Genomic DNA, 26,641 nt, shown 5'->3' on the forward strand with positions numbered 1-26,641 from the left:
ATCCTGTTTGAGGTTCAGTTGAGCTTCTTGGATTTCTGGGATTAGGTCTTTCATTAATTTTTGGATGTTCTTGAACATTATTTCTTCAAATACTTCTTCTGCACCAGTCTCTTTTTCCTCTTCTTCTAGGATTCCAGAAACATATGTATGAGACTGTTTAATATGGGCAGATGTCCTGATTTTTTTTCTTTGTATTTCAGTTAGGATACATGCTATTAACCTGTCTTCAAATTCACTGCTCTTTCCCTCTTGCTATTCTCAGTTAACTCTTAAATCCATCTAGTAATTTCTTTATTCCTGGTATCATATCTTTAATTTCTAGCATTTCCATTCTGTTTTGTTTTTTTCTTTTTAATATATTTTTGGCTGCGCTGGGTCTGAGTTGCTGCACGTGGGCTTTCTCTAGTTGCGGTGAGTAGGGGCTGCTCTCTAGTTGCAGAGCTCAGGCTTCTCACTGAAGTGGCTCTGTTGTTGCAGAGCGCAGCTCTAGGTATGTGGGCTTCAGTAGTTCCAGCACGCAGGCTCAGTAGTTGTGGCACACAGGCTTAGTTGCTCCGCAGCATGTGGGATCGTCCCGAGCCAGGGACAGGATCTGTGTGCCCTGCACTGGCAAGTGGATTCTTAACCACTGGACCACCAGGGAGGTGCCCTATTCTGGTCTTGTTTTTTTTTTTAATCATCTACATATCTTAACTGTAATTCCCCATCTCTGCATTCTTGCTTGTCTTTCCACTAGATTTTCAGTGTTTGATCACAGCAATTTTCTTTTTTGCTGTGCCTGGAGTCTCAGCACTGACGAGATTCCAGAGATCTTTTCATACTTTGTAACTGAGTCACTAGCTTTCCAAATCCTAAAAGAGCCATCTCTGCTGCCAAGCTTTTTTTTTTTTTAATCACTGAGGATTTCTCTTTCCTTTCTCATCAGCCCCAGGATTTTCTTGCCTTGGGAGAATTCTCTCTCTCCTGCTTCCCTGCCCCTAATCCTTGCATGGAGACTGCTTTATACTCTCAGTGAAGTCCATGTTTATGTCAGAAGGAGAGCTTGTCTTGGCTCTCTTATCCCACTTCCTGTATACGGTAACTGAGCATCCAGAATGCTGACAGATTTCTCTCAGCTTTGTTGCCCTGGTGCCTGTCCCCTCCCTGTCTTCAGAAGGTTACTGCTTTATATTTGGGAGAGGCCATGAATGCATCAGAGGGATTGCTCCACTTTCCTGTCCTGCCCCAAGACCATGGCTTACTATACCCAAGCACTAAGTGAAGATCTATAGGAAAGAGTTTTGGGTAGGTATAATCTCATTACATGGCTGGGGCTCACTGGAGTTCCCATCTATCATGTTTATGACCAATTCCCCTTCCCATCCCTCTGCCAAGAATAGTGAGAATAGCTGTGAGTCTTTTCTATAAAGGGCTCATTTTGTTTCTAATCTATTTCCTTGTTGAGAATTGTTTCACACTCATTTTCAGCAACAGAAGTTCTAGGTTTTAAATTGAATCTTCATTTGGTAAAATGTCTTTTTACCCCAGATGATCTCTCTCTTTTTTTTTTTTTTTTTTAGTTATCAGTTCGATTTCTTTCTACATACTGTTTGAGTATAGACCAAATATTTGCATATTAAATAAATGTACAAATTTATTTATTTTGGGAGACAAGATAGGCACAAAAGACTCTGTTGATTGCCATGGACATAGAACTTCCATTTTAAGTAAAAATCTTTAAGAATTAGAACCAGTTGGGGGAGGGGAGACAGAGGAAAGGGGATACCTGGCTCCCTAAATGAAATTACACCCACTGAATCTCAGACACAGCATCTCTGGGTGGTCTTCCCCTCTAACAGTGTCCATCAAAGGGTAATACTGAATTGTCTCAGGTTTTAAGTTCTCTCTTCTCTTTAACAAAGGAAGTTGGAATTCCAAAAATAATGTTTGAAATATCCTTATTTCTTGACCTTAGTAAACATCAAAGTCTAAGGGACACTCTTGGTCAGATAGATAAATACATAAGAAAAGAGAAGGCTAATGCTCTTAATTTCTCTTTAAAAGAGAATTTAAATTAATTATTTCTATTGATAGAAAATGTATACAAAAGAATAAAATTACTGGAATAATTTATTTTTATACCTATGTGTAATATATTTCCATGTAACTTCTATGTCTGAAGTATTGTTCAGAAATACATTACAAATTAAACCTTTAGTAGTCACTGTGTTTTATTTTTAAATGTTGCAAAATAGAAGACAGGAACTGTTAGCACCCTCTCTAAAATCAAAGATATTCTAATTGTTTTCTGTTTTGTCACAGGATAAAGAAAGAAGAAGCAACATGGCAATCTGGACAGAAAATGAAGTTTATCTTGGATATGCTCGTCTTAAATTTGTTAAAATAGTAACTACTGAAAAACTGAAAGGACTTCTACATATGTCACCAACTGCTACTCTGACTATACATAATGTTGAGTATACAGGACACCCTTTGGAACTTGCCTTGTTATTAAATTACTGCATTATATGTAACACCTCCAAAACAATTTACCTAGTGATACACAATGAAGATACAGTACAGTGGGTATTCCAAGACTTTGCATTAAATGTCAGTATAGACACTTTTTTAATTCCATATTTCCTATATTCAGCAATGCCAGAATTATTACTATGGGACAAACATAGGATCTACTATTATTATCATAATTTCACAGATACTGGAGTTTTACAAACAACTACAGAATTTGGAAATCTATCAAGATTATCACAAAACAGCATTATTCATAATGTTCTTATGGGTAAGTTATCTTCAATCTGCAAAAATTATTCTAGATTTCGTAGACATCTTCCTTATGAAGATGTACAATTTTAATGTATTAAAATATGGTGTTTTTGATAAAGATGTTTAGATGTTTTACCATCTAAAAAATGGTTATCTTTAAAATTCTCTTAATGCTAACTAGGATCTCATAAAGGACTTCCCTGGTGGCTCAGACGGTAAAGAGTCTGCCTGCAATGCAGGCTACCCACTTTGATATTCTTGCCTGGAGAATTCCATATACAGAAGAGGCTGGTGGGCTACAGTCCATGGGGTCTGAAAGAGTCGGACACAACTGAGAGACTAACACTTTCACTTTTTTTCAGGATCTCATAAAGCAAAATGGCAAACTCAAGTTCTTTATTCAGAGGTTCATTTTGATCAATTAGCAAATACACATGCAACTTACATATGTGTCTTCAGTGTAGAAGGTGATGTGTGGTTGTAGTCACTTCCTAGGGCTTAGGGCTCCCATAACAAAAGTACCACAAACTGGCACAGACTTCAAGCCACAGGAATTTATTGTCTCGGTTCTAGAGGCTAGAACTCCACATTTAAAGTGTTGGCAGGGCCATACTCCCTCTGAAATCTGAAGGAATCTTTCCTAGCTTCTCCGACGTGCTGGCAAACCTTGCCATTCTTTCCTTGCAGCTGCAACATTCCAGTCACTGCCTGTGGCATCATATGGCATTCTTCCTGTCTTCATACACCATCCTGTTATAAGGACACCAGGGCCAACCGTAGCCCAGAATGATCTCATCTTAACTAATAACATCTGTTATGACTCTATTTCCAAATATAGTCATGTTCTGAAGCAGCATTTGGAGTTAGAAGTTCAACATAACTTTTTTGAGGGGACACAATTCAACGAAACTGAATTCTATAGCAGGTGTTGTAGAGTTAAACCAATCTGTTTTCAAGTCCATAAAAGTATTATTTAACATTTCCAAACCTCAGTGTTCTAATCTAAAATATATTAATAGGACTGTTACGTTGACTAGATACGGGGTTGCATATAAAATGCTTAGAATAATAACTTGGCAAGTGGTAAGCCTTTAACTAATAGTAGTTATTCTTGGGCTTCCCTGGTGGCTCAGTGGTAAAGCACCCACCGGCCAATGCAGGAGACACGGGTTCTATCCCTAATCAGGAAGGATCCCACGTGCCTCGGAGCAACTAAGCCTGTCTGCACAACTATTGCACCTGTGCTCTAGAGCCTGGGAGCCGTAATTACTGAAGCCTGCATGCCTTAGAACCCATGCTCCACAACAAGAGTCTCCACATCAATACAATATTGTAAAGTAATTAGCCTCCAATTAAAATAAATTTAAATTAAAAAAAAAAAAGAAGCCCACACACCACAACTAGAGAGTAGCTCCTGCTCTCCACAACTAAAGAAAATTCAGCACAGCAACGAGGACCCAGCACAGCCAAAAATAAAGTAATTAAATTAAAAAGCATATTATTTATTCTTCATGTTATTATTCCTAAAGTAGTGTACTGAACATTATATGAAATGCAAAGAAATAGAAAGTTTGATCCTCAAGGAATCTAGTTAGGAGTTAAATTAACTGGGGTATTTAAAGTAAATATCACTGTTATTTGTAATTGATCTTTCTTGACCCTATATCACCCTTCAACTCACAGCCATTCAATTTTACTACTCCCATTTATAGCAAAACTCCAGGAAGAATTGCCTACTTTCACTTTTTCTCTTTCCTCTCATTGTCTTTTGAATCCACTCTAATCAAATTTTCTCAAAAACTGCCCTTGTCAGGGGTTTCGATGACTCCCACTTTGTTAATCCAGTGGCCAATTTCCAGTCATCTTTTGTGATCTTGCAGCAGCATTTGAAACAATTCAGCGTGGCCTTTTTCCTGAAACACCTTTTCCCAAAGACTTTTGAGGGTATTTTTGATCTTCCTTCTACTTCACCAGCTTCAACCTCTTTTCCATTCCCATCTTCTTAATTCCTAAATGGAGAAGTACCTCTGAACTCTGTTTACATTCATTCTTTGCCCTCCAACCATGATCCTTAGCCTGAAATCAAACTGCTATTTCTTACTACCTCGTGATACTTTCACTCAGATGACTAGTGGGCATCTCAGACTAACATATCCAAAACTGGATCCTTGAGTCCCTCACCCACACTGCAGCCTGCTTCTTCCCTTGTCGTGCCCTATCAAGTGAACAGCTCTTCTTTTCTTCCAACCACAAACCTTGACCTCATCCTTGAATTCTCCCCTTTTACATCCCAAAGCAAGTCATTATCAAATCCTGTTGGCTATGTGTAAAAAGTATATCTAAAATCTAGCCTTTTTTCACCATTCCCACTCCAGTCCAAGCCCCTATCCTCTCTGGCCCATAAGTATAAGAGTTTTTTAAGTTGTCTCTCATCTTTTATCCGTGTGCCCCCATCATCAACCAGCTCAGGGTACACCTAGCAGCCAGAGTGAGCCTTTGAAAATATGTGCAAAATCATATTCCTCTGCTTAAAACCCTCATGTGGCTTCTTATATCGCTCAGAATAAAATGTAAAGCCTTTAGCATAACCTGAAACACAGTATGAGATCTGGCCCTAGACTCTGATGCGGTCACCTATCACTTGACTCTTTGTTCACTGTTACCTAGCCAGACTGGCCTCTTTGCTATTCCTTGGATATCTACTGCCAAGAATATTCTTCACTTTGATATCGACATAACTCTTCTACTTAATTCAGGCTTAAGTCCAAGTATTTTTTTATGTGTGACTTCTCTGGTAATGTCATAATATGATAGGACTTTCCAATTATTAGAAATATTGTCATATATTTTCTGTTAATAATTTAACTTTGGGAATTCCCTGGTGATCCAGTGGTTAAGAATCTGCCTTGCAATGCAGGGATACAGGTTCGATCCCTGGTTGGGAAACTGGGATCCCACATGCTGTGGAGCAACTGAACCCATGCACCACAACTAGAGAGTCCGTGCACTGCAACAGAAGATCCTCTGTGATTCAATGAAAATCCCATGTGCAACTAAGACCCGAGGCAGCCAAATAAATCCTAAAATAAAATTTTAAAATATTTTTAAAAATAGTTTAAAATTATAATTCTTATGTTTCAATCTTTAATTCATCTATAGTATTTGGTATGTTAGAAATCTAATTTTATTTCTTATTTTTCCTCTGAAACCTGGTATTGCCTTCAGATCAGTCTTCTATTAAGCAAAACTTGCCCCACAGATCTGAAATGGCAATTTTAGTATATATTTATTCCTCATGTTAAGTAAGTTAAGTTTTAGGCTATTCCCTCCCACTCATCTGTCTTCACAAGATCTATATTGTTGTGATCACTGCAGCTTTAATTACCTAACACACTAAGTGTGTGTGTTTAGTCACCAAGTGTGGGTGTCCGACTCTTTGTGACACTATGAACTGTAGCCCGCCAGGCTCCTCTGTTTATGAGATTTCTCAAGCAAGAATACTGGAGTGGGTTGCCATTTCCTTCTCCAGGGGATCTTCCCTACCCAGGGGTTGAATTCACATCCTTTGCATTGGCAGACGGATTCTTTACCACTAAGTCACCAGGAAAGCCCCTATCACACTATATAATTTACTTATTTTATGTTTATTGGTTGCCTTCCCTAAAGGAATGTAAGTTACAAAGGAAAAAAATCTTTTATTTTTTACTAATGTGTCCTCCCAACTACCTAGAGTTGTGTGTAGCTATAGTTGAGCATTCAATAAATATGTAATGAATAGATGATTGCATATTTGCCATACATTCCCAATCAGGAATGTTATATGTCTTCATTATTTTTATTTTCTTTAATTTGTCTATTAAATTCTTTCATCTCTTCTTCAGTTAGTTTTAGATGTTTGTATTTATTGGCAAAGACTTCACATTTTAATGTTTAAGTTTCTTACATATCTGTATTTGTATTATCTTGCTCATTTATAATATTGTTTATGTCCCTACTTGCTGGTTTGCAAGATATTTATTATTTTTAGAGGTTTTTTGGGTTTTGTTTTCCTTTCCTTTGAAAAGAACTGTTTTATTTATCAACTCTACATCTTTTTTATTTAATTCCTTAATTTCTGCTTTTATCATTAATGATTCTTTTATATAGAGTGTTATATAAAAATTATGCAAACTTTTATTTAAGTGTTATTATTCTCATTATTTTTAAAAAAATTTCTAATTTTCATCTTCATGTTTAATCCAAAATTCACTTAATAGTGTTTTAATGAACAGTGTAATAGGAAAATAGGAGTGTGTTGACACTTACTATAATATTCTGATTCTAAAAAACAGCATTTCTGATTTGAGTTTGATTAGAATATAATTTATGGCAATTTGTGAAAAAGTCATTTAATTATTTAGATTCCAAATGTAAGGTCCAAAAGCCCAAAACACTCTGAATCTCCCTAACTCTTTTATTCACCTTTCTCCTTTCAACTAGTCCTTTCTAAGTGTTGTTTTTTGAAAATTAAAGAAAGTATAATCCTGGGAGCTATACACAGAGTGTCGTATCTGAAAAGAAAGCTATGAAACCAACTAGTCCACCTGTTCATTTTATAGATTTGGTTATAGAATCAAAGAGGTTAAGAAGTATACTCTTTACGAATGTCTATAACTTAGTTATAATACTCTATTAAGGGGAGAAAGTTGATTATTATTTATAGAGCAAACAATGGCACCCCACTCCAGTACTTTTGCCTAGAAAATCCCATGGACGGAGGAGCCTGGTGGGCTGCAGTCCATGGGGTCGCTAAGAGTCGGACATGACTGAGTGACTTCACTTTCACTTTTCACTTTTATGCATTAGAGAAGGAAATGGCAACCCACTCCAGTGTTCTTGCCTGGAGAATCCCAGGGACAGGGGAGCCTGGTGGGCTGCCGTCTATGGGGTCCCACAGAGTCGGACACGACTGAAGCAACTTAGCAGCAGCAGCATAGAGCAAACCTGAAAAGGTGCTAGCTCCTTCACTACCACCTTTTCTTCATCCCAACTGCATTAGCCTACTATTGCTGCTGGGCTTCCTAAGGTGGCTCAATGGTAAAAAGAACCTCCCTGCCAATGCAGGAGATGCCGGAGACACAGGTTCACTCCCTGGGCCAGGAAGATCCCCTGAAGGAGGAAATGTCAACCCACTTCAGTATTCTTGCCTGGAAAACTCCATGGACAGAGGAGCCTGGCAAGCTAAAGTCCATGGGGTCACAAAGAGGTGGACACAACTGAGCAACGGAGCGTGCACACACTATGGCTGCCATAAAAAAATATCACAGACCAGGTGGCTTAAACAATAGAATTTATTTTTTCACAATTCTGGAGGCTAGAAGTTCAAGATCAAGATGTCATCAAGGCTGGTTTCTGACCGGCTTAGAGACAGTGCCCACCTTCTCACTGTGTCCTCACATAGCCTTTTTTCTTTGTGCTGGCAGAAAGAGAAAGAGATCTCTGGTGTATCTTCCTCCCCTGATAAAGACATCAGTCATATTGGATTAGGGCCCCATCCTTCTGACCTCATTTAACCTTAATTACCTTGTTAGAGCCTCTACATTCAAATACAGTCACAATGAGAGTTGGGGCTTCAACACAGGCATTTTGAGGGGACACAATTTGGTCCATATCACAATACTTCTTGATAATACCATTCCTGTCATACTCACCCTCATTATTATTTAATGCACTAATTCAAGCTCTTTCTTGTATGTTAATGTGATTATAAAAGTCATACAGTGAATGCAAGAAGAAAGGTATGCAGAAAAAGAAAATGCTCTGCTATGAAGTGGGAGAGCAGCTCTCAAACATCATGTAAAGTCATGGGTTTGTGTCTGCACACCTTGATTTTCTCAAAGTATGTAAATATCATTATGAAAGAAATTATTTTGGTTAATAGTGCACTTAAGTAGGGGCTTCCCTGGTGACTCAGATGGTAAAGAATCTACCTGCAATGTAGGAGACCCAGGTTTGATCCCTGGGCTGTGAAGATCCCCTGGAGAAGGGAATGGCTACCCATTCCAACATTCTTGCCTGGAGAATCCCATGGACAGAGTAGCCTGGTGGGCTACAGTCCACGTCAGCATGGATTTCTGTTAACTTAGAATAACAAAAACTTTTCTCTTTTTTTTTCCAGATTATTATGGAAATATTGTGGTAAAAATGGAAAACAATGTAATGTTTTATTTCAAGATTAAAATCAAAGATGCAATAAAGCTACATTTATGGACAAATAGCACAGTAAAATCATTAATTTCTTTTAAACCATCTGGTAATATGTATCTCATATATGTTTTTGAAAATGGCAAAATATATCCAGAGGAATATCCCTTACAACTGGAAGCACAAAGTATAACTTTCAAGACAAAAGAAAAGTGCCCCTATATGGCATTTCATAATGATATTTTTCATTTTTCTTACCTTTTGGACAAGGGACAAAACCTGTCCCTTTGGGCTCAAATAGTCTATCCAGAAAATATTGGTCTATATATTGTTGTAGAATCATATGGCCCCAAAATATTAGAAATAAAAGATCAGATTCAATATGAAATTGCCTTAGGACATTGCAGTAAAACCACGGTAAGTTAATATTTTAAAATTCTTTGATTTTAATAAATGTAAAATTATAATTATATATATTATAAATGTTTATAATATTTATTATAACATTTTTCAAAAAATAAATTTATCTTCAAATTTAGCTTTGAAATATTGAGAAATATGCATGTTTTTAATGAATAATGATATGATAACTCATTAACTTCTGAGTGACAATTTTTACTTTCAATATCCAGGGCCTCTTTGCCACTTAAAAGCACATTCCTATAGGACTCTTTCATTGTCAATTGTATTGTTCACTTCCTTTTTAAAAAAAAATAGTATGTGACTGTTTTGTGGAGTTCTATCTGCTGTCTATGGCACTGTAATACCACCATAAACATAATGCCTTCGAACAACAAGTTCTGTGAGGCAACAGTTTGGGTTATGAGTAGATGGGCAGTTCAGCTAGTTTCATCTTGGGTTTACTCATGAGGCTGTAGTCATCTGGTGGTTTGCCTGGGACAGGATAATGTAAGATGGCTTCATCTGTGTGTCAAATATTTGGTGCAAGCACAGACGTGTTAGTATAGGAGGCCTCAGCTGGAGCGCTTGGCTCTGTTCCACGTGTCCTCTATCCTCCAGGCTGGACCTGGCTTCTTCACTTGGCAGTCTGAGCACAGTGTTTCAAAATGGTGAAAATGGAAGCCACAAGGCCTTTCAAGGCCAACATTTGGCTACAGCTGTATTTGTCGAATCAATTCACAAGGCCTGCTCAGATGGGTGGCCCTCCAAATGCCCATACAGGCAAGGGGCTGGTGGGTGGAAAAGGGCCTTGCAATGGTGGCTCTGCCCTTTGTGCGCCACTCAACAATGGCACTTGCTCCTATGGTGACCCAGGCTTCTTCCCCTAGACTTTCCAGTTTGTGGAGCTCCTTACTCCAGGAGATGTTGCTTCACAGCAACAGCTGTCCCCTCCCTGGGTCTGCTCTCCAAACCCCACTTTCCAGCTCCCAGCCCTTCTCTGTACCAGGAGACACACAACTCAGGCTGGGGTGTGCGGGGGAGCAGCACGGACCATGAGCACAGTTCTTTGTCCTGCCGTCCACAGACCAGTTGTTGTGTTCCCCTCTGATCACGAAAGATCCCCTTCTGTCCCAGTGGCTTTCCCTACTGGGAGGGTGCTTCTTTGAGTTGCAGGAACCTCTCCTCACCTTCAGCTCCCCACCAGGAGCGCTGGTCCCTTCCCATTTCCTCTTTTCTTCCTTTTTTTTCTTTCTTTTATCCTACCCAGTTGCATGGGAAACTTTCTTGTCCTTTTAGGTGTCCAAGATCTTCCACTAGTATTCAGCAGGTGCTTTGTGAGAATCCCATTTGTAGATGCATTCTTGATGCACTTGTGCGGAGATGTGAATTCCACCTTCGCCTATTCTGCCATCTTGACTCCTCCTCCTCTTGGGTTAAATTTATTCCTGTGTACTTTATTCTTTCTGGTGCAACTGTGAATGGAATTATTTTGTTTTTTTAAGACTAATTTTTTTATTTTATCTTACTTTTTTGGCTGTGGTGAGTCTTCGTAGCTGCATGTGGGCATTCTCTAGTTGTGATGAGTGGGGGTTACTCTCTTGTACTCTCTGGTTGCTGTGAGTGGGCTTCTCATTGCTGTGGCTTCTCTTGTTGCGGAGCACAGGCTCTAGCAAGTGGGCTTCAGTAGTTGCAGTGCATGGGCTCAGTAGTTGTGGCTCGCAGGCTCTAGAATGCAAGTTCAGTAAAGCCATGGGCTTTAGTTGTCCCATAGCATGTGGGATCTTCCTGGACCAGGGATCAGACTTAGTGTCCCTGGCACTGCAAGTCCGATTCTTAACCACTGAACCATCAGGGAAGCCCTGGAATTCTTTTCTTGATTTGTCTTTCTGACAGATCCTTATTAGTGTATAGAAATGCACCAGATATTTATATATTGATCATGAATTCTGTACCTATATTGATTTGTCTTTTTGGTGGAGTCTTTAGGATTTCTTTACATATTGATATAATATCAAGTCATCTTCAAGTAGTGACAGTTTTATTTTTTCCTCTTTAATTTGGATGCCTTTTATTTGTTTTTCTTGCCTAATTACTCTAGCTAGAACTTGAATAAAAGTGGTGAGTCTTGGTCCAATCTTAGAGGAAAAGCTTTCAGCTTTTTGCCATTGAGTATGATGTTAGCTATGGGGTTATCATGTATCAGCTTTATAATGTTGAGGTTTGTTCCTCTATAAACACTTTGTTGAGAGTTTTTATCATAAATGGATGGTGAATATTGTCAAATGCTTTTTCTGCATCTATTGAGATAATCATATGATTTTTATCCTTCATTTTTTTAATGTGCTGTATCACATTGACTGATTTGTACATGTTGAACCATCTGTGCATTCCTGGAGTAAATCCTACTTCATCATGATATATAATCCTTTTAATGTATTGATGAATTTATTTTCCTAAATTTTGTTGAGACTTTTTGCATCTGTGTTCATCAGGAATATTGACCCGTGATATCCTTCTCTGGTGGTATCTTTATCTGGCTTTGGTATCAGAGTAATGCTGGCATTGTAAAATTAGTTCTGAAATGTTCCCTTCTCTATATTTATGGAAGATTTTGAAAAGGATAGGAATTGATTCTTCTATAAATATTGGTAGAATTTACTAGTGAAGCCATTTTGGTCATGGAGTTTTTTGGGGAGGTTTTTGGTTACTGATTCAATCTTCTCACTAGTAATTTGTCTATTTGGATTTTCTGCTTCTTAGTGATTCAGTCTTGTAGGTTACAGGTTTCTAGGAATTTATGCATTTCTTCTAGGTTTCCCAATTTTTTGGCATGTAATTGTTCATAGTAATCTGTTATGATCTTTTTATGTCATAAAAGTATCAGTTGTAATATCTTCTCTTTCATATCTGTTTTTATGTGTTTGAGTCCTCTCTCTTTTTCTCAGTGAGTCTAACTAAAGGTTTGTCAATATTGTTTATACTTTTAAAAAATCAACTCTTATTTTCATTGATCTTTTCTATTGTCATTTTGGTCTCCACTTATTTCTACTCTGACTTTCATTATTCCTTTCCTTCTACTGACCCTAGGCTTTGTTTACGCTTCTTTTTCTAATTCTTTGAGGTATTAAATTAGATTTTTTGCTAACAATTCTTATTTCTTGATGTAGGCCATTTATCACTAGGAGCTTTCCTCTTAGAACTGCTCTGGTGCATTCCATAAATTTTGATATGTTGATATATCAAACATATGCCATGATATGTTGGCTTTCCATTTTCATTTGTCTCGGAAAATTTTATTTCTCCTTTGACCCATTGTTTGTTCAGCAAAATCTGTGAATTTTCCAGTTTTCTTCTTATAATTGATTTCTAGCTTCATATCATGTGGTCAGAAAAGATGCTGGATATGATTTAAATCTTCTTAAATTTATTAGGACTTGTTTTGTGGCCTACTATATAATCTATCCTGGAGAATATTCCATGTGCTTTGAAGAAGAATTCTTTTGCTTTTGGATGGAATGTTCTTGATATGTCTGTTAAGTCATTCTGGTATAAGATGTTGTTTAAAGCCAATGTTTCCTTATTGATTTTCCATCTGGATGATCTATCTATTGATTCAAGTTGGGAACTGAAGTTACCTGCTATTATTGTATTGCTATTTCTCATTTTTATGTGTATATTTGCTCTATATATTTAGGTGCTCCTATGTTAGATGCATAAGTATTATATCATTTTGGATTGATCTTTTATCATTATATAATGACCTCCTTTGTCTATATTATAGTCTTTCTTTTAAAGTATGTTTTGTCTGATAATTATGGCTATCCCATTTTTCTTTTGATTTCCATTTGCATAAAATATCTTTTTCTATCTCTTCAATTTCAATCTGTGTGTATTTTTACATATGATGTGTGTCTCTTATAAGCAGAATACAGATTTTTTTTTTTTAATTCTAAGTGGCTTTGGTCATGTCCAATTCTTTGCATCCCTATGGACCACAGTCCTCCAGGCTCCTCTGTCCATGGGATTCTTCAGGCAAGAATATTGGAGTGCGTTGCAATACCCTCCTCCAGAGGATCTTCCCAACCCCAGGATCAAACCCATGTGTCTTATGTCTCCTGCAGTGGCAGGCGGGTTCTTTACCACGTGCCACCTGGGAAGCCCTCTGCATACAGATGGGTTGTTTCACCCATTTAGCCATTCTATGTCTTTTAATTAGTTATTGATACATATGTACTGCCATTTTGTTAACTGTTCCTAACTTTTTTGTAGTTCTTCTGTGTTCCTTTCATCTTTTCTGATCTCCTCCTTTCTGGTTTAACAACTTTTTTAGTGGTTTGCTTTAATTCATGTCTCTCTATCTTTTGTGTATCTCATTTAAGTTTTTGCTTTGTGGTTACTATGTGGCTTACGTACAAGAACATATTTATAATAGTCTATTTTAAGTTGATACAACTTACATTTCATAGTTGTATAGTCTAAAGCTATACAACTTTATAGTTGTATAAAGTTCAACTATATAGTCTAAAGCTATACATTTTTACACCCCTTCTTGTGTTTTACATTTTGATGTCACAAGTTACATCTTTTTCTCTTGTGTATCTATGAACAATTATAGCTATTTTTACTACTTTTGTCTTTAACTTTCATATAGCTTTATATATGATTAATTGCCACATTCACATATTAGACTGTTCTGAATTTTACTATATATTTACCTTTGCCAGTTGGGTTTATACTTTCATATTTCCTGTTACTAATAGCACCCTTTCATTTCAACTTAAGAAGTCTCTTTAACATTTAAGTAAAGTTTAGTGATGATGAACTCCTTTGGATTTTGCTTGTCTGAAAAACTATATCTCCTTCAGTTCTGAAAGGCAGTTTTTTACTTTAAGCATTTTGAATATATCATACCACTCTCTTGCATCCTGCAAAGTTATTACTGAAAAATCTACTGGTAGTCTTATGGCGGTTCCCTTGTACACAAGATGCTTTTTAAACTTTCTCCTTGTCTTTAACTTTTGATATTTAATTATGATGTGTCTTGGTATGGGTCTTTTGGAATTTATCTTATTTGGAATTCTCTGGACTTTTTGGATCTGGATGTCTGTTTCCTCTCCCAAGTTAAGAAAGTTTTTTTTAGTCATTATTTCTTCAAACAGCTTTTAAGCCCCTTTCTCCCTCGCTTCTCCTTCTGGGACCCCTGTAATGCAAATGTTGGTCCACCTAATGTTCCATAAGTCCTTTAAGCTATCTTCACTTTGCTTTTTCCTGCTCTGATTTGGTGAGTTCTACTGCCATCTTTGAGTTCACTCATCCTTTCTTCCACTTCATCTATTCTGCTGTTGAACTCTTCTATTGTATGTATCAGTTTAGTTAATGTATTCTTCAGCTCTGTGACTTCTATTTGATACATTCTTATATTTTCAGTCTCTGTTGAAATTCTCACTTTGTTCATCCATTCCTCTTCTGAGCTCAGTGACCATTATTATGATTGTTATTTTGAACTCTATCAGATAAATTACTTATTACTATTTTATTAAGGCTTTCTTAGGTGATGTTATCTTTTTCTTTCATTTAGAAATATTTCTGCTTCTTCATTTTCCTGTACTCTCTGTGTTAGTTTCTAAGCAGTAAATAAAACAGCTACTTCTTCTAGTCTAGAAGGAGGTGAACCTTACTATTCAACTCTGCTCAAGCTCTTGGTTGTCTCTCAAGCTTTTGTGATTGTCCAAGCCACCTACTTTATTCTTAGTGGCTCTCAGTATTTTAGGGTGTGCTAAGACCCGTCAGTCTTTCAAGGGGGTTGGGAGAGTATCTCAGTACCCAAATGCAAGTTGATTCAAAGTCAGACACTCAGGGGACAGATTTTAAACTGTGCAAATATACTGTTTTCAGGGAGTTGGCATTTCCATCTGCTACTTAAGTGCTGAGTCTCAGGCTGATAGCCAGTTGACAAATGTTTCTTTGTTTGTTGCCATCCCATCAAACCTGTAAGAACAAGCTCTGCTGGCCAACAGAGCCAGACTATTGAGGGATGTGTTCTCTGTTCTCTGAATGGCCAACACAACAGCTGGGGCACCAGATGTGTTAATAGCTACTTTCTCTGAGATACTGACAACCCGGAGTGGGGCAAAAGGAGAGTGCAATACTGGTGCACCTGTCAGCCTCACCAGTCTCTGGAGAGAATTGTAGTCAGTACCTAGATGTTTAATTAGAAGCCTGCCCCATAAGCCACATCTATGGAAATAAGCTAACAAGCCTCTTTCACAGAAAGGCTTAGGATGCATTTTAGTCTACTGTCTCTGCGCTGTTCCCTGGAAAGAACAGTCAGTTAAGAACTGTAATGTTTCTGCATACTGTGAAATAATAGAATCCCTTTCCCATTTAGCAAAGAACTTAATACCATGTTCAAGGCCAAGGACACAATGAAATTAATCCCAGGATTCCATCTTTGTGGGTTGGTGTCTTGACACCAGAACTGGGTGTATGAGAGAAATGAAAAGAAAAAAAGGAACTGAGATTTTACTGAGCTAGTAACTACAAGAAGTGAGATGCCACACCAGGTTAGCAGTACCTGTCTTTCAAGGTGTGGGTTCGAGGTCTGTGGAACCCCTAAACTAACTTACTAGTTTGTAACAACCCAAATTTCTTCCTTCTGTTCCCTCCATTCCAGTCCTAGAGGTGAATAGCTATTTCTTGTAGTCACTAGCTTTTAAGATTTTATTCTCTGCTTCCTGCACTTTTACTATGATGTGTCTAAATGTATGTTTCTTTATTTCTATCCTGTTGGAATTTACTGGGCCTCTTGAATCTCTCAGTCATTGTCTTCAGCAGGTATTTTGTCAAACACTATATGTGCCTCTTTATCTTTTTTTTCTGTTAACACTGATTAAAAATAGGTTAAATTTTCTCAATCTATCCCTTATGAGTTTTTAACTGTCTTCTTTATTTTCGTTCATTTTTGTCTCTGGCATACATTCTTATAATTTTTCTGATCTATCTTCCACCTCACTATTCCCCTTTTTGTCATGCCTAATCTGATGCCAAAATTATATACTATGTGTTTGATTGTTGTATTTTTAATTTTTAGAAGTTTTACTTGTTCTTTTTTAAGGCACACTTACAAATTTTATAGTTTTATACTGTAGATATTTTCCAGCTTTGGTCATTTATTTCCAAAAAACTAGTAAACATATCTTTTATAATCTGCATCTATTAGTTTCATATCTGAAGTATGAGCATGTGTATTTCACCTGTTTCTTCTCTCCATCATTGTTTATTCTGGTTATTACTCACACATGCCTTATTTTGGGGCAGGGGTTAGTTATTTTTGACTGTGGGCTATTCATTATACTTGAAAAAGTATTTGTAAGAATTCTCTGAAGTCTAGGAAGAATATGCTTTGATCTTGAGATGATCTGTGTTTGCCAGTGTCGGATATCTAAGGTACCACTGCTCTGAGACTTCTTCAAGTCCCCTGGATCATCAAGCAAACAATTCTAGGATATAAAGCCATGCAAGTACCTGCTCATAGCCACAAATTATTAGGACAATTATTTTTTCTTGCTTTTTCTGATCGCTCAGTGACTGAAGTCACTGGATGGTTAAAGAGAAGGCAAATTTAATCTTAATTTACCCTTACCCAGAGAGTGTAGTCTTCTGATAACAGAGGTTAATATAGAGAGAGTATCCAGTTTGATTCTCTATCTTGAATTATCTCTGTTCTAACTAAGTTGACAAATTCCTTTAGGAGAAAGTAGATTATGGGCTCTGGTGTTCTGCTTTACTCCTGGATTCTTAAGTCCCTCTTTTCAAGTATTTGAACTGACAATTCCTTACTTTTTTGTCAGTTACTTGATGCTTTTATGATAACTTTTTAAAAGGCCAATGATTTTATGGTTTTTGATTTGTCTCTTTTTAGGGGAATTTGTCCATATAACCTAGCCCACCACTAGTAGAAATGAAAGTTCCCTGATTATTCTTTAATCATTTATAATGAAATCATTTTTAAATAGATGATCACATTCACAAAGTGTATTTTTAAATAGTTCCATTGTGTATATATTTTCAGTGTTTATAATTCAAAATAACATACATATATGTTGGTTGAGTTACAGACCCAACTTAAAGCATCATTTAAATGACAACTAGTAAGTAAAGTTTGGAGATTATGCTTCCATTTCACAAAAGATAACATTAAACTTTTTTTTTTTTACAAGAAAGCACTTGAAATCTGAAAAGATTTATTTATTTATTTATTTTTATATTTGATTAAGTTTTTTTATTTCTTTTTAATTTTATTTTATTTTTAAACTTTACAATATTGTATTGGTTTTGCCAAATATTGAAATGAATCCGCTACAGATATACATGTGTTCCCCATCCTGAACCCTCCTCCCTCCTCCCTCCCCATACCATCCCTCTGGGTCGTCCCAGTGCACCAGCCCCAAGCATCCAGTATCGTGCATCGAACCTAGACTGGCGACTCTTTTCATACATGATATTATACATGTTTCAATGCCATTCTCCCAAATCATCCCACCCTCTCCCTCTCCCACAGAGTCCAAAAACTGTTCTATACATCAGTGTCTCTTTTGCTGTCTCGTATACAGGGTTATTGTTACCATCTTTCTAAATTCTATATATATGCGTTAGTATACTGTATTGGTGTTTTTCTTTCTGGCTTACTTCACTCTGTATAATAGGCTCCAGTTTCATCCACCTCGTTAGAACTGATTCAAATGTTTTCTTTTTAATGGCTGAGTAATACTCCATTGTGTATATGTACCACAGCTTTCTTATCCATTCATCTGCTGATGGACATCTAGGTTGCTTCCATGTCCTGGCTATTATAAACAGTGCTGTGATGAACATTGGGGTACACGTGTCTCTTTCCCTTCTGGTTTCCTCAGTGTGTATGCCCAGCACAGTGGGATTGCTGGGTCATAAGGCAGTTCTATTTCCAGTTTTTTAAGGAATCTCCACACTGTTCTCCGTAGTGGCTGTACTAGTTTGAATTCCCACCAACAGTGTAAGAGGGTTCCCTTTTCTCCACACCCTCTCCAGCATTTATTGCTTGTAGACTTTTGGATTGCAGCCATTCTGACTGGCGTGAAATGGTACCTCATAGTGGTTTTGATTTGCATTTCTCTAATAATGAGTGATGTTGAGCATCTTTTCATGTGTTTGTTAGCCATCTGTATGTCTTCTTTGGAGAAATGTCTATTTAGTTCTTTGGCCCATTTTTTGATTGGGTCATTTATTTTTCTGGAATTAAGCTGTAGGAGTTGCTTGTATAACATTAAACTTTTTAAATCTAATTACATCCAAGAAAATCCTTGTAAAATAATTTTTATGATTATATATGAAGAAAAATGTGGCATACAGAAGAATATAGGTGCAAATTTGACAATTAGTTCCTTTCTTTGAACATGAAACTAGATTTTTCTCTTTTTTTGCTCTGTATTTTTTTAAGTTTTTAATGGTGTACATCCAGTTAACAATGTTGTTAGTTGTTAACTGTCTACCTGATAGTTTCAGGTGGACAGCAAGGGGACTCAGTCATACATATACATGCATCCATTCTCCCCCAAACTCCCCTCCCATCCAGGCTGCCACGTAACACTGAGCAGAGTTCCCTGTGCTGTATACAGCAGGACCCTGTTGGTTATCCATTTTATATATAGCAGTGTGTACATGTCCACCCCAAACTCCCTAGTAATCCATTTTCCCCATTCTTCCCCTCTGGCAACCATAGGTTCATTCTCTAAGTCTGTGAGTCTCTTTCTGTTTTGTAAAGAAGTTCATTTATATCATTTCTTCTTAGATTCTGCATATAAGGGATGTCATATGATATTTCTCCTCCTCTGTCAGATTTACTTCACTAAGCACGACAATCTCTAGGTCCATCCATGTTGCTGCAAATACATTATTTTATTCTTCTCAACGGCTGAGTAATATCCCATTGCATATATGTACCACATCTTCTTTATCTGCTCCTCTGTTGATGGAAATTTAGGTTGCTTCCATGTCTTGACTATTGTAAATAGTGCTGCAATGAACATTAGAATGCATGTATTCTTTCAGACCATGTTTTTCTCCAGAGATATGCCCAGGAGTAGGATTGCAGGGTCATCTGGTAGCTCTATTTTTAATTTTTTAAGGAACCTTCACACTGTTCTCCATAGTGGCTATACCAATTTACATTCCTACCAACAATGAGGGTTCTCTTCTCTCTACACCTTCTCCAGCATTTATTGTGGATTTTTTGATGAGAGCCACTTTGGTGTGAGGCGATATCTCATTGAAGTGATTTATTTTTAGTGTGATTACTTTCATAGCGTCAACTTTATCATAAAAGATTGCATATTGTATGTCGTTCAACTTAGTATCCAGCATACAAGTAAATAAACTTTGTTTAAGAAATAAGATTTTTCACTAAGGTTTTTTAAATATTTATTTATTTGGCTGCACCAGGTCTTAGTTGCAGCATACGGGATCTACTAGCTGCAGGGATCAAACCCAGGCCCCCTGCATTAGGAGTGCGAGGTCTTAGCCACTGGACCACCAAGAAGTCCCTCACTAAGACTGTTTTACAGACACAAAGTCTGTTATCACAACAGATTAACCAAAACCAAACTGACCTCTCTGAAGATATATATATATAGATAGATATATGAGAAAGAACTATCAGAAAGTAATTTAAGGATGTAGAAATTACAGCTTCCATACTTCAAAAATGTGAAATTTATAATTTTCTGCCTTTGTTATCATATATGTTCTGTAAGTGGCTTTACCCTGAGATGATAGCAACCATATAGGATACTGAAAACTGAGATGAAACATGGTTCAGAGGGAAGAAAATATGCAAAAGGCAAATGGACATTTTTAAAAATTACTCAAAAACAACAGAAGAAAGATCAGGCAAATAATTCCCCATAGTCTCAAAAGCTATAGACAATATGATTTCTGTAATCATTTAAAAACCTCAAAGAAGAATTTAAAAGGTCCAGAGACAGGTTATTAGAAAACAGAAGAAAGTGAAAGCTTGCTGTGCTGATATAAATGAAAAATAAAAATAAGAACATTCCAACAATAAAAGCTAAATGAGAGAGAAACAATGTAAATAAAAGAGCTATAGTAATATAAAAAGTACAGTAAAGGAATATAACAAGGAAAATCGAATATCTACATAATTGGAGTTTCTGAGATAGACAACAAATTAGAAAAATGCTAAATATTATTTTTTTACCTAGAGAAAGATTTAAATCTGTCTTGAAAGTATCCATTGTCCCCATTCCCAATTTTCCTGCTTTACATAAACTTTTTTATTTTCTTTTTCAGACAATAACATTTTCTCAGAATATAAATTATGAGGCAGTGGATGATTATTTCAAGTTGCAGTAAGTATGGCTTTTAAAAGAGTCTACTCAATATTAAATATGCTGTTCAGGTTATTGATTTGTACATATTGTTTTATTTAAATGGTCTCATATCCTTTTAAATGTCCAGATTTCAAATTCTTTTAGATATCTCAAAAGATGCAAGATTAGTATTCTATAGAAAAAATGTAAAATACTCCTTGAGTTTAACGGAAACATGACCCATCTGAAGGTGCTATTCATCCAGCTGAAGGTACAAAAAAAAACAGGCAATTTCTTAGTTCAATATTTTTGAGCATCTTTTATCATTCATTCCCATCCCAAAGTCTTTTTATACTATGCTTAAGCAAAAACTAGAACTCTAATGGGATTCTCCAGGCAAGAGTACTGGAGTGGGTTGCCATTTTCCTTCTCCAAGGGATCTTCCCAACCCAGGGATCGAACCCGGGTCTCCCGTATTCCAGGCAGATGCTTTAACCTCTGAGCCACCAGGGAAGCCCATTAATTATGACTAGAGTCATATAAATTTCTGAATCTTGGAATAAGGTAACACCATTAAACACTTAATTCCGGGAGGAAGGCAACCAACATGGTATTGTATTTTAAGGCATTAGGTTATCATTATGTCCTGACTGAATATATTTTCTGGAAAAGTGGCATTGTTCTAGGAAAAAGTCAATTTTTCTTTAGTTTGCAGCTACTCCACCTGAGTTTGCATGCCTGCTCCATGCCAGGCACTCTAAGTGTTCAGAACACATGGTGAACAAGAAATATGCAGTTACTGCTGTCATGAGATATATCTCCAGTGGGAGAAGACAAGCAGCAAGTAATCAAATAAATAAACAAGATGGCCCCAAACAATTGTAAGTGCTATTAAGAAAATAAAGCAGAAAGAGGCATTGGAGTATCACCAGGAAGTATAGGAAGGAAATGCCACTTTAAACACAGTAGTCAAGAGAGGCTCAAAACACCCCTTTCCCTCTAACTCATCAACTTTTCTCTTGAGTTCCTTTGAGTATTTTTGGTTTTGTGGATATTTATTCAGAATTCTGTTGCTGTACAATACACATCAAATTGTCCAGGATTGTTGTTGTTTAGTCGCTAAGTAATGTCAGACTCTTTTACGACCTCATGGACTGTAGCTCGCCAGGCTCCTCTATCCATAGGATTCCCCAGGCAAGAATACTGGAGTGGGTTGCCACTTCCTTCTCCAGGGGATCTTCCTAACCTAGGAATCGAACCTGCATCTCCAGCACTGGCTGGCAGATTCTTTACCGCTGAGCCACCGGGGAGGTTACTTTGGGTATTTTTGTTTTTGTGGATATTTACTCAGAATTCTGTTGCTTCACAATACACATCAAATTGCCCAGGATACTTTAGGTCAGTCCAAGACTTGAGAAAAAAAAAAATACCAAAAACTGTGAAATCGGTGGGAAAAAATCTACCTATAAGTAAAATTATGTAGAACATTGAAGATGTAATATTTACTTTAGTGTCCTTTTTACAGATCTATACTATATTACTGAATAGACCAGATCCAATAATCCATCAAATTGGGAGAGAAAGTCGTAACTGGCATAATTGTAAGATGCTTCCTGATTTCAAGGGTGTTAGAGATAAAAATGTGTTGTAGAGCTGATGAAATATTTTATCAGTTCAGCTCAGTCCCTCAGTCATGTCCGACTCTTTGCAACCGCATGGCCTGCAGCATGCCAGGCTTCCCTGTCCATCACCAACTCCCAGAATCTGCTCAAACTCATTCGGTGATGAGTTCATCGATTCGATGATGCCATCCAACCATCTCACCCTCTGTAGCCCCCTTCTTTTCCTGCCTTTGGTCTTTCCCAGCATCAGGGTCTTTTCTAGTTAGTCATTTCTTTGCATCAGGTGGCCAAAGTATTGGAGCTTCAGCTTCAGATGGTATATTGTATAGTGATTTAAAACATACAAAAATGTGCTATTTGTATCCTTACTTATTTAGCATATTATATATATATGAGAAATAGGAAAATACAATGAATACTGAAAGGAAGAGAACATTTGTTTGTGGTTAGTTTGTGTTTGTTTTATCCCAGTTTTTTCAATAAGTAAAAAACCTTAGCAGGGGCAGGAAATGAATAATACTTTCAGAACTGTTCTTTTGTAACTTTTGAGACCTCCTATTTTGCCTGAGCAGAAATGACCCATGTGCATTTCCTAATCTACAAAGGCATGATGTCTGATCTCCCTTTTGCTTCCAGTCAGATCATATTGTGCAGCATAATGAGGTTCAGAAAACTAATTTCATAACTTAGTATCTATTGTTCCAAAGGCGTTATCAATGGGAGGAAATCTGTAGAGGCTAGAGAAGGAATCTATGCAATGGCTTGTTGTTATTGTTGTTTAGTCACTCAGTCGTGTCTGATTCTTACAACCCCATGGACTGTAGCCCACGAGGCTCCTCTGTCTATGGGATTTCCCAGGCAACAATACTGGAGATAGATCTTCATACCCAGGGATCGAACCCACGTCTCCTGAGTCTCTTGCATTGGCAGGCAGATTCTTTACCACTGAGCCACCAGGGAAGCTATAGCTGTGAAATACCATCAGGAAGCAGGCTGTGAAATACCATCAGGAAGCAGGCAACAATGTTAGCAGCAAAGTCCCATCCTCAGGAGACTAAGGGTGTTAATGAAACAGAAGGGCTGAAATGCTGATAGAAGTTCATTTTTACTTCCCATTGTGCTGACCTATGCTGGCCAAAATATGGGACACGATGAAATGGGAATGACTTTAGGATAGGACCACAGTGCACCTTAGCAGAAGCAGCAGGCGGTCACCACCAGCACTAGGCCTCTAGGATTCCTCAGTGTGGGGTTCAAGCACATCTTGAAAACGGGACTTTCATCTGTTCTACACAAAGCAGACTCGTGGCTCCCTCCCTTATGATTCTACAGTCATTTGTGTGTGTTGTTTCTCCTAGATATGAGAACACAGGTCTTCTGCTTGTCCACGTGAGACCCAGTGAACTTGCAAAAACATGTCCAATATCCCAAAAGGCAAGTAACAGAGTAGAAGATCAAAAAATTTTCTTCAATAAGACACAGGTGGTAAACTAAATAATACACATTAACTCCATTCAATACCATTCCCCCTAACACGTAGCAACATTCTGTAATATTTCACTGTAGAGACAGCATTATTTTACTTTGGAAAGAGAAGATTAGATTACTTACTGCCTTCCATGAATTTACCTCAGAATATAAATATGTGTAAAGATGTAAAATTAATCTTAAAATGCATTTATATATTTATATAAATAAAACTGTGTAGAGGAAAACTGAAATTAATGAGAACAGCCAAATTTGGATATGGTTTGTCAGAGAAGACTGCTAGTCATGTCCGTATCAACGCTGCATTTATTTATCTTAAAAAATGGACCATTTCTTTGTTTAAAAAGTTTTATTGCATGCCTACCATGTTTCTGTGTTTCAGCCTGTGTGCTAAGTAATGGGAATTACCAAGATGGAAAGAGTCCTTTCTGAAGGGGAAAACATAAACTAGTATAAGAGAAGGTGAAATACACAGTTATCAAATAGCCCAGAGGAAAGAGTGAGGAATTTCATTTGGGAGGGGAAAAGTGGAAAGAAGATACATGAAGTGACTGTTGAAGGGTAAGTAGAAGTTGAGCAGGAAGATGCAAAGGGAATTCAAGGAAGCTGCTGCTGCTGCTGCTGCTGCTGCTGCTGCTGCTAAGTCGCTTCAGTCGTGTCCAACTCTGTGCGACCCCATAGACGGCAGCCCACCAGGCTCCCCCGTCCCTGGGATTCTCTGGCAAGAACACTGGAGTGGGTTGCTATTTCCTTCTCCAATGCATGAAAGTGAAAAGTGAAAGTGAAGTCAATCAGTCGTGTCCGACCCTCAGTGACCCCATGGACTTCAGCCTTCCAGGCTCTTCCGTCCATGGGATTTTCCAGGCAAGAGTACTGGAGTGGAGTGCCATTGCCTTTTCCGATTCAAGGAAGAGGCATACACAAAAGCACAGCAATGTTATGTAGCAGTGGGGTGTTCAGATAACCATCCACTACCATCTCCTTTGAGTGTTTGTTCCCCACTGAGGGATGACTCCTCTCTTTATTCTTTCTCATTCCAACTAATAATCAATAAACATATATTGAGCACCCACTACATACCAGGCAGAGCACAATGGGGCATACCCACATGAAGAATTCAAAGTTGAGTGAGACATAGGCCCTGCTCTTCAGGACCTCGGCACCAAGAGCCTGTTCCTATCAGGGCAAGACTCCATGAATTTAGAGGGAGCCTTGAATTAAGGCAGATGGGATCCACCCTTGAGCACAGCTGAAACACATTGCTTCCCCAAGAAATGCATACTGACCATTTCCCGTTTACCCACCATGCTGCCTACCCAGCTTAATCTGCTGAAGAAGCAAAAACCTGCCACCTAGCAAGTTCCTGCCCCAGCCTCCGTCTGCCTTCTCTATCTTTAGCTCCACTTTATTCCATATAAGTTGCCTCCCTGAAGCACCATGATTTCCTCCATCCCTTTCCTTAATTTAGAGATATGCCCCCTCTCCTGCCCAGCCCAGGCATTATAAAACATATTAATCTAGAGTGAAAGTGTTAGTCACTAAGTCATGTCTGACTCTTTGCAACCCCATGGACTGTAGCCCACCAGGCTCCTCTGTCCATGGAATTCTCCAGGCAAGAATACTGGAGTAGGTAGCCATTCCTTTCTCCAGGGGATCCTCCCGACCCAAGGATGGAAACTGGGTCTCCTGCATTGCAGGTGGATTCTTTACTGCCTGAGCCACCAGGGAAGCCCAATGTTAATGTAAGTGAAAGTGAAAGTTTAGTCGCTCAGTCGTGTCCAACTCTTTGCGACCCCATGAACTGTAGCCTACCAGGCTCCTCCATCCATGGGATTTTCCAGGCAAGAGTACTGGAGTGGGTTGCCATTTCCTTCTCCAGAGGATCTTCCTGACCCAGGGATCAAACCCAGGTCCCCCACATTGTAGGCAGACACTTTACTGTCTAACCAGAGTTCAAATGCAAGCTCTGCCACCTATTGACTTCAAGAAGCTCCTAAGAACTCTGAGTCTTGGCTGCCTTGTTCATAAAAGGGGAAATGTAATATCCATCTCACAGTATTTATCTACTTTGAGAGTGTTAAATGAGATAATTTACTTAAGATGCCCAGAATAATACTTGTCACAGAGTAATTACCTAATATTACTGGTTTCTTCCTTGGCACACCCCAAGACACGGACCATTCAAATCTAACCACCATCTGTGCCCATTTCAGATAGTTTGTATTGACCTACCCACTGAAATAGAATGGAGAATAGGCCATATAGTAGATGATGGAATATGCCAGAGTCCTTTAGGCAATAGGAAAATGTGGCAAGAAAACATATACCAGGCAGAGCACAATGGGGCATACCCACATGAAGAATTCAGTTAATTGAATTAACCAGCTAGCCAAGAAAATAAAAACTAGTACACAACTGCAAGGTATGCTCTAAACCACAGGGACCCCTTTTTGTGCTCCCATCCCCACTGGTAAGCAAGTCATCAGCCTCCCAGATAAGTATTGTAGACAGAGGGCCCACAGAGTTCTTCTCTAGTTGGATGAAGTTAGGCCTGCTGGACTAAATGGCTCATGGGGTGAGCCATTTGAACATGAGCCTGCCATCTTTGTCACTGAGTCTTCCTAGCCTGCAGCAGAGCAGCAAATAGAACTGGCAGCCCCAACAAGGCTTCATCTCAGTTTTTTAACCATACACCAAGAACCAGAATGCAGTGAGGCCACCCTAGTAAGCCAGGCCCCAGAAGGACATAATAATTCCTTTCAAAGTGAAATTTCCCAGGGAGAGATGACTACACTAATACGTTGTCCTCCAACATTTCTA

General features: G+C 38.0%; 1 protein-coding gene across 1 annotated transcript in view; it reads left to right on the forward strand.

The window, feature by feature from the left end:
* CATSPERE (catsper channel auxiliary subunit epsilon) overlaps window positions 1–26,641 on the forward strand; it is a 160,491-nt gene that overhangs the window by 91,648 nt on the left and 42,202 nt on the right. The window contains exons 10-13 of the mRNA XM_070384408.1: window positions 2,302–2,779; window positions 8,921–9,363; window positions 20,692–20,750; window positions 23,692–23,767. Coding sequence (XP_070240509.1) covers window positions 2,302–2,779; window positions 8,921–9,363; window positions 20,692–20,750; window positions 23,692–23,767 — 1,056 coding nt within the window. The remainder of the gene's footprint in view (window positions 1–2,301; window positions 2,780–8,920; window positions 9,364–20,691; window positions 20,751–23,691; window positions 23,768–26,641) is intronic.

This window comes from Bos mutus, chromosome 16 (assembly GCF_027580195.1).
Source record: "Bos mutus isolate GX-2022 chromosome 16, NWIPB_WYAK_1.1, whole genome shotgun sequence".
NCBI classification, from domain to species: Eukaryota; Metazoa; Chordata; class Mammalia; order Artiodactyla; family Bovidae; genus Bos; species Bos mutus.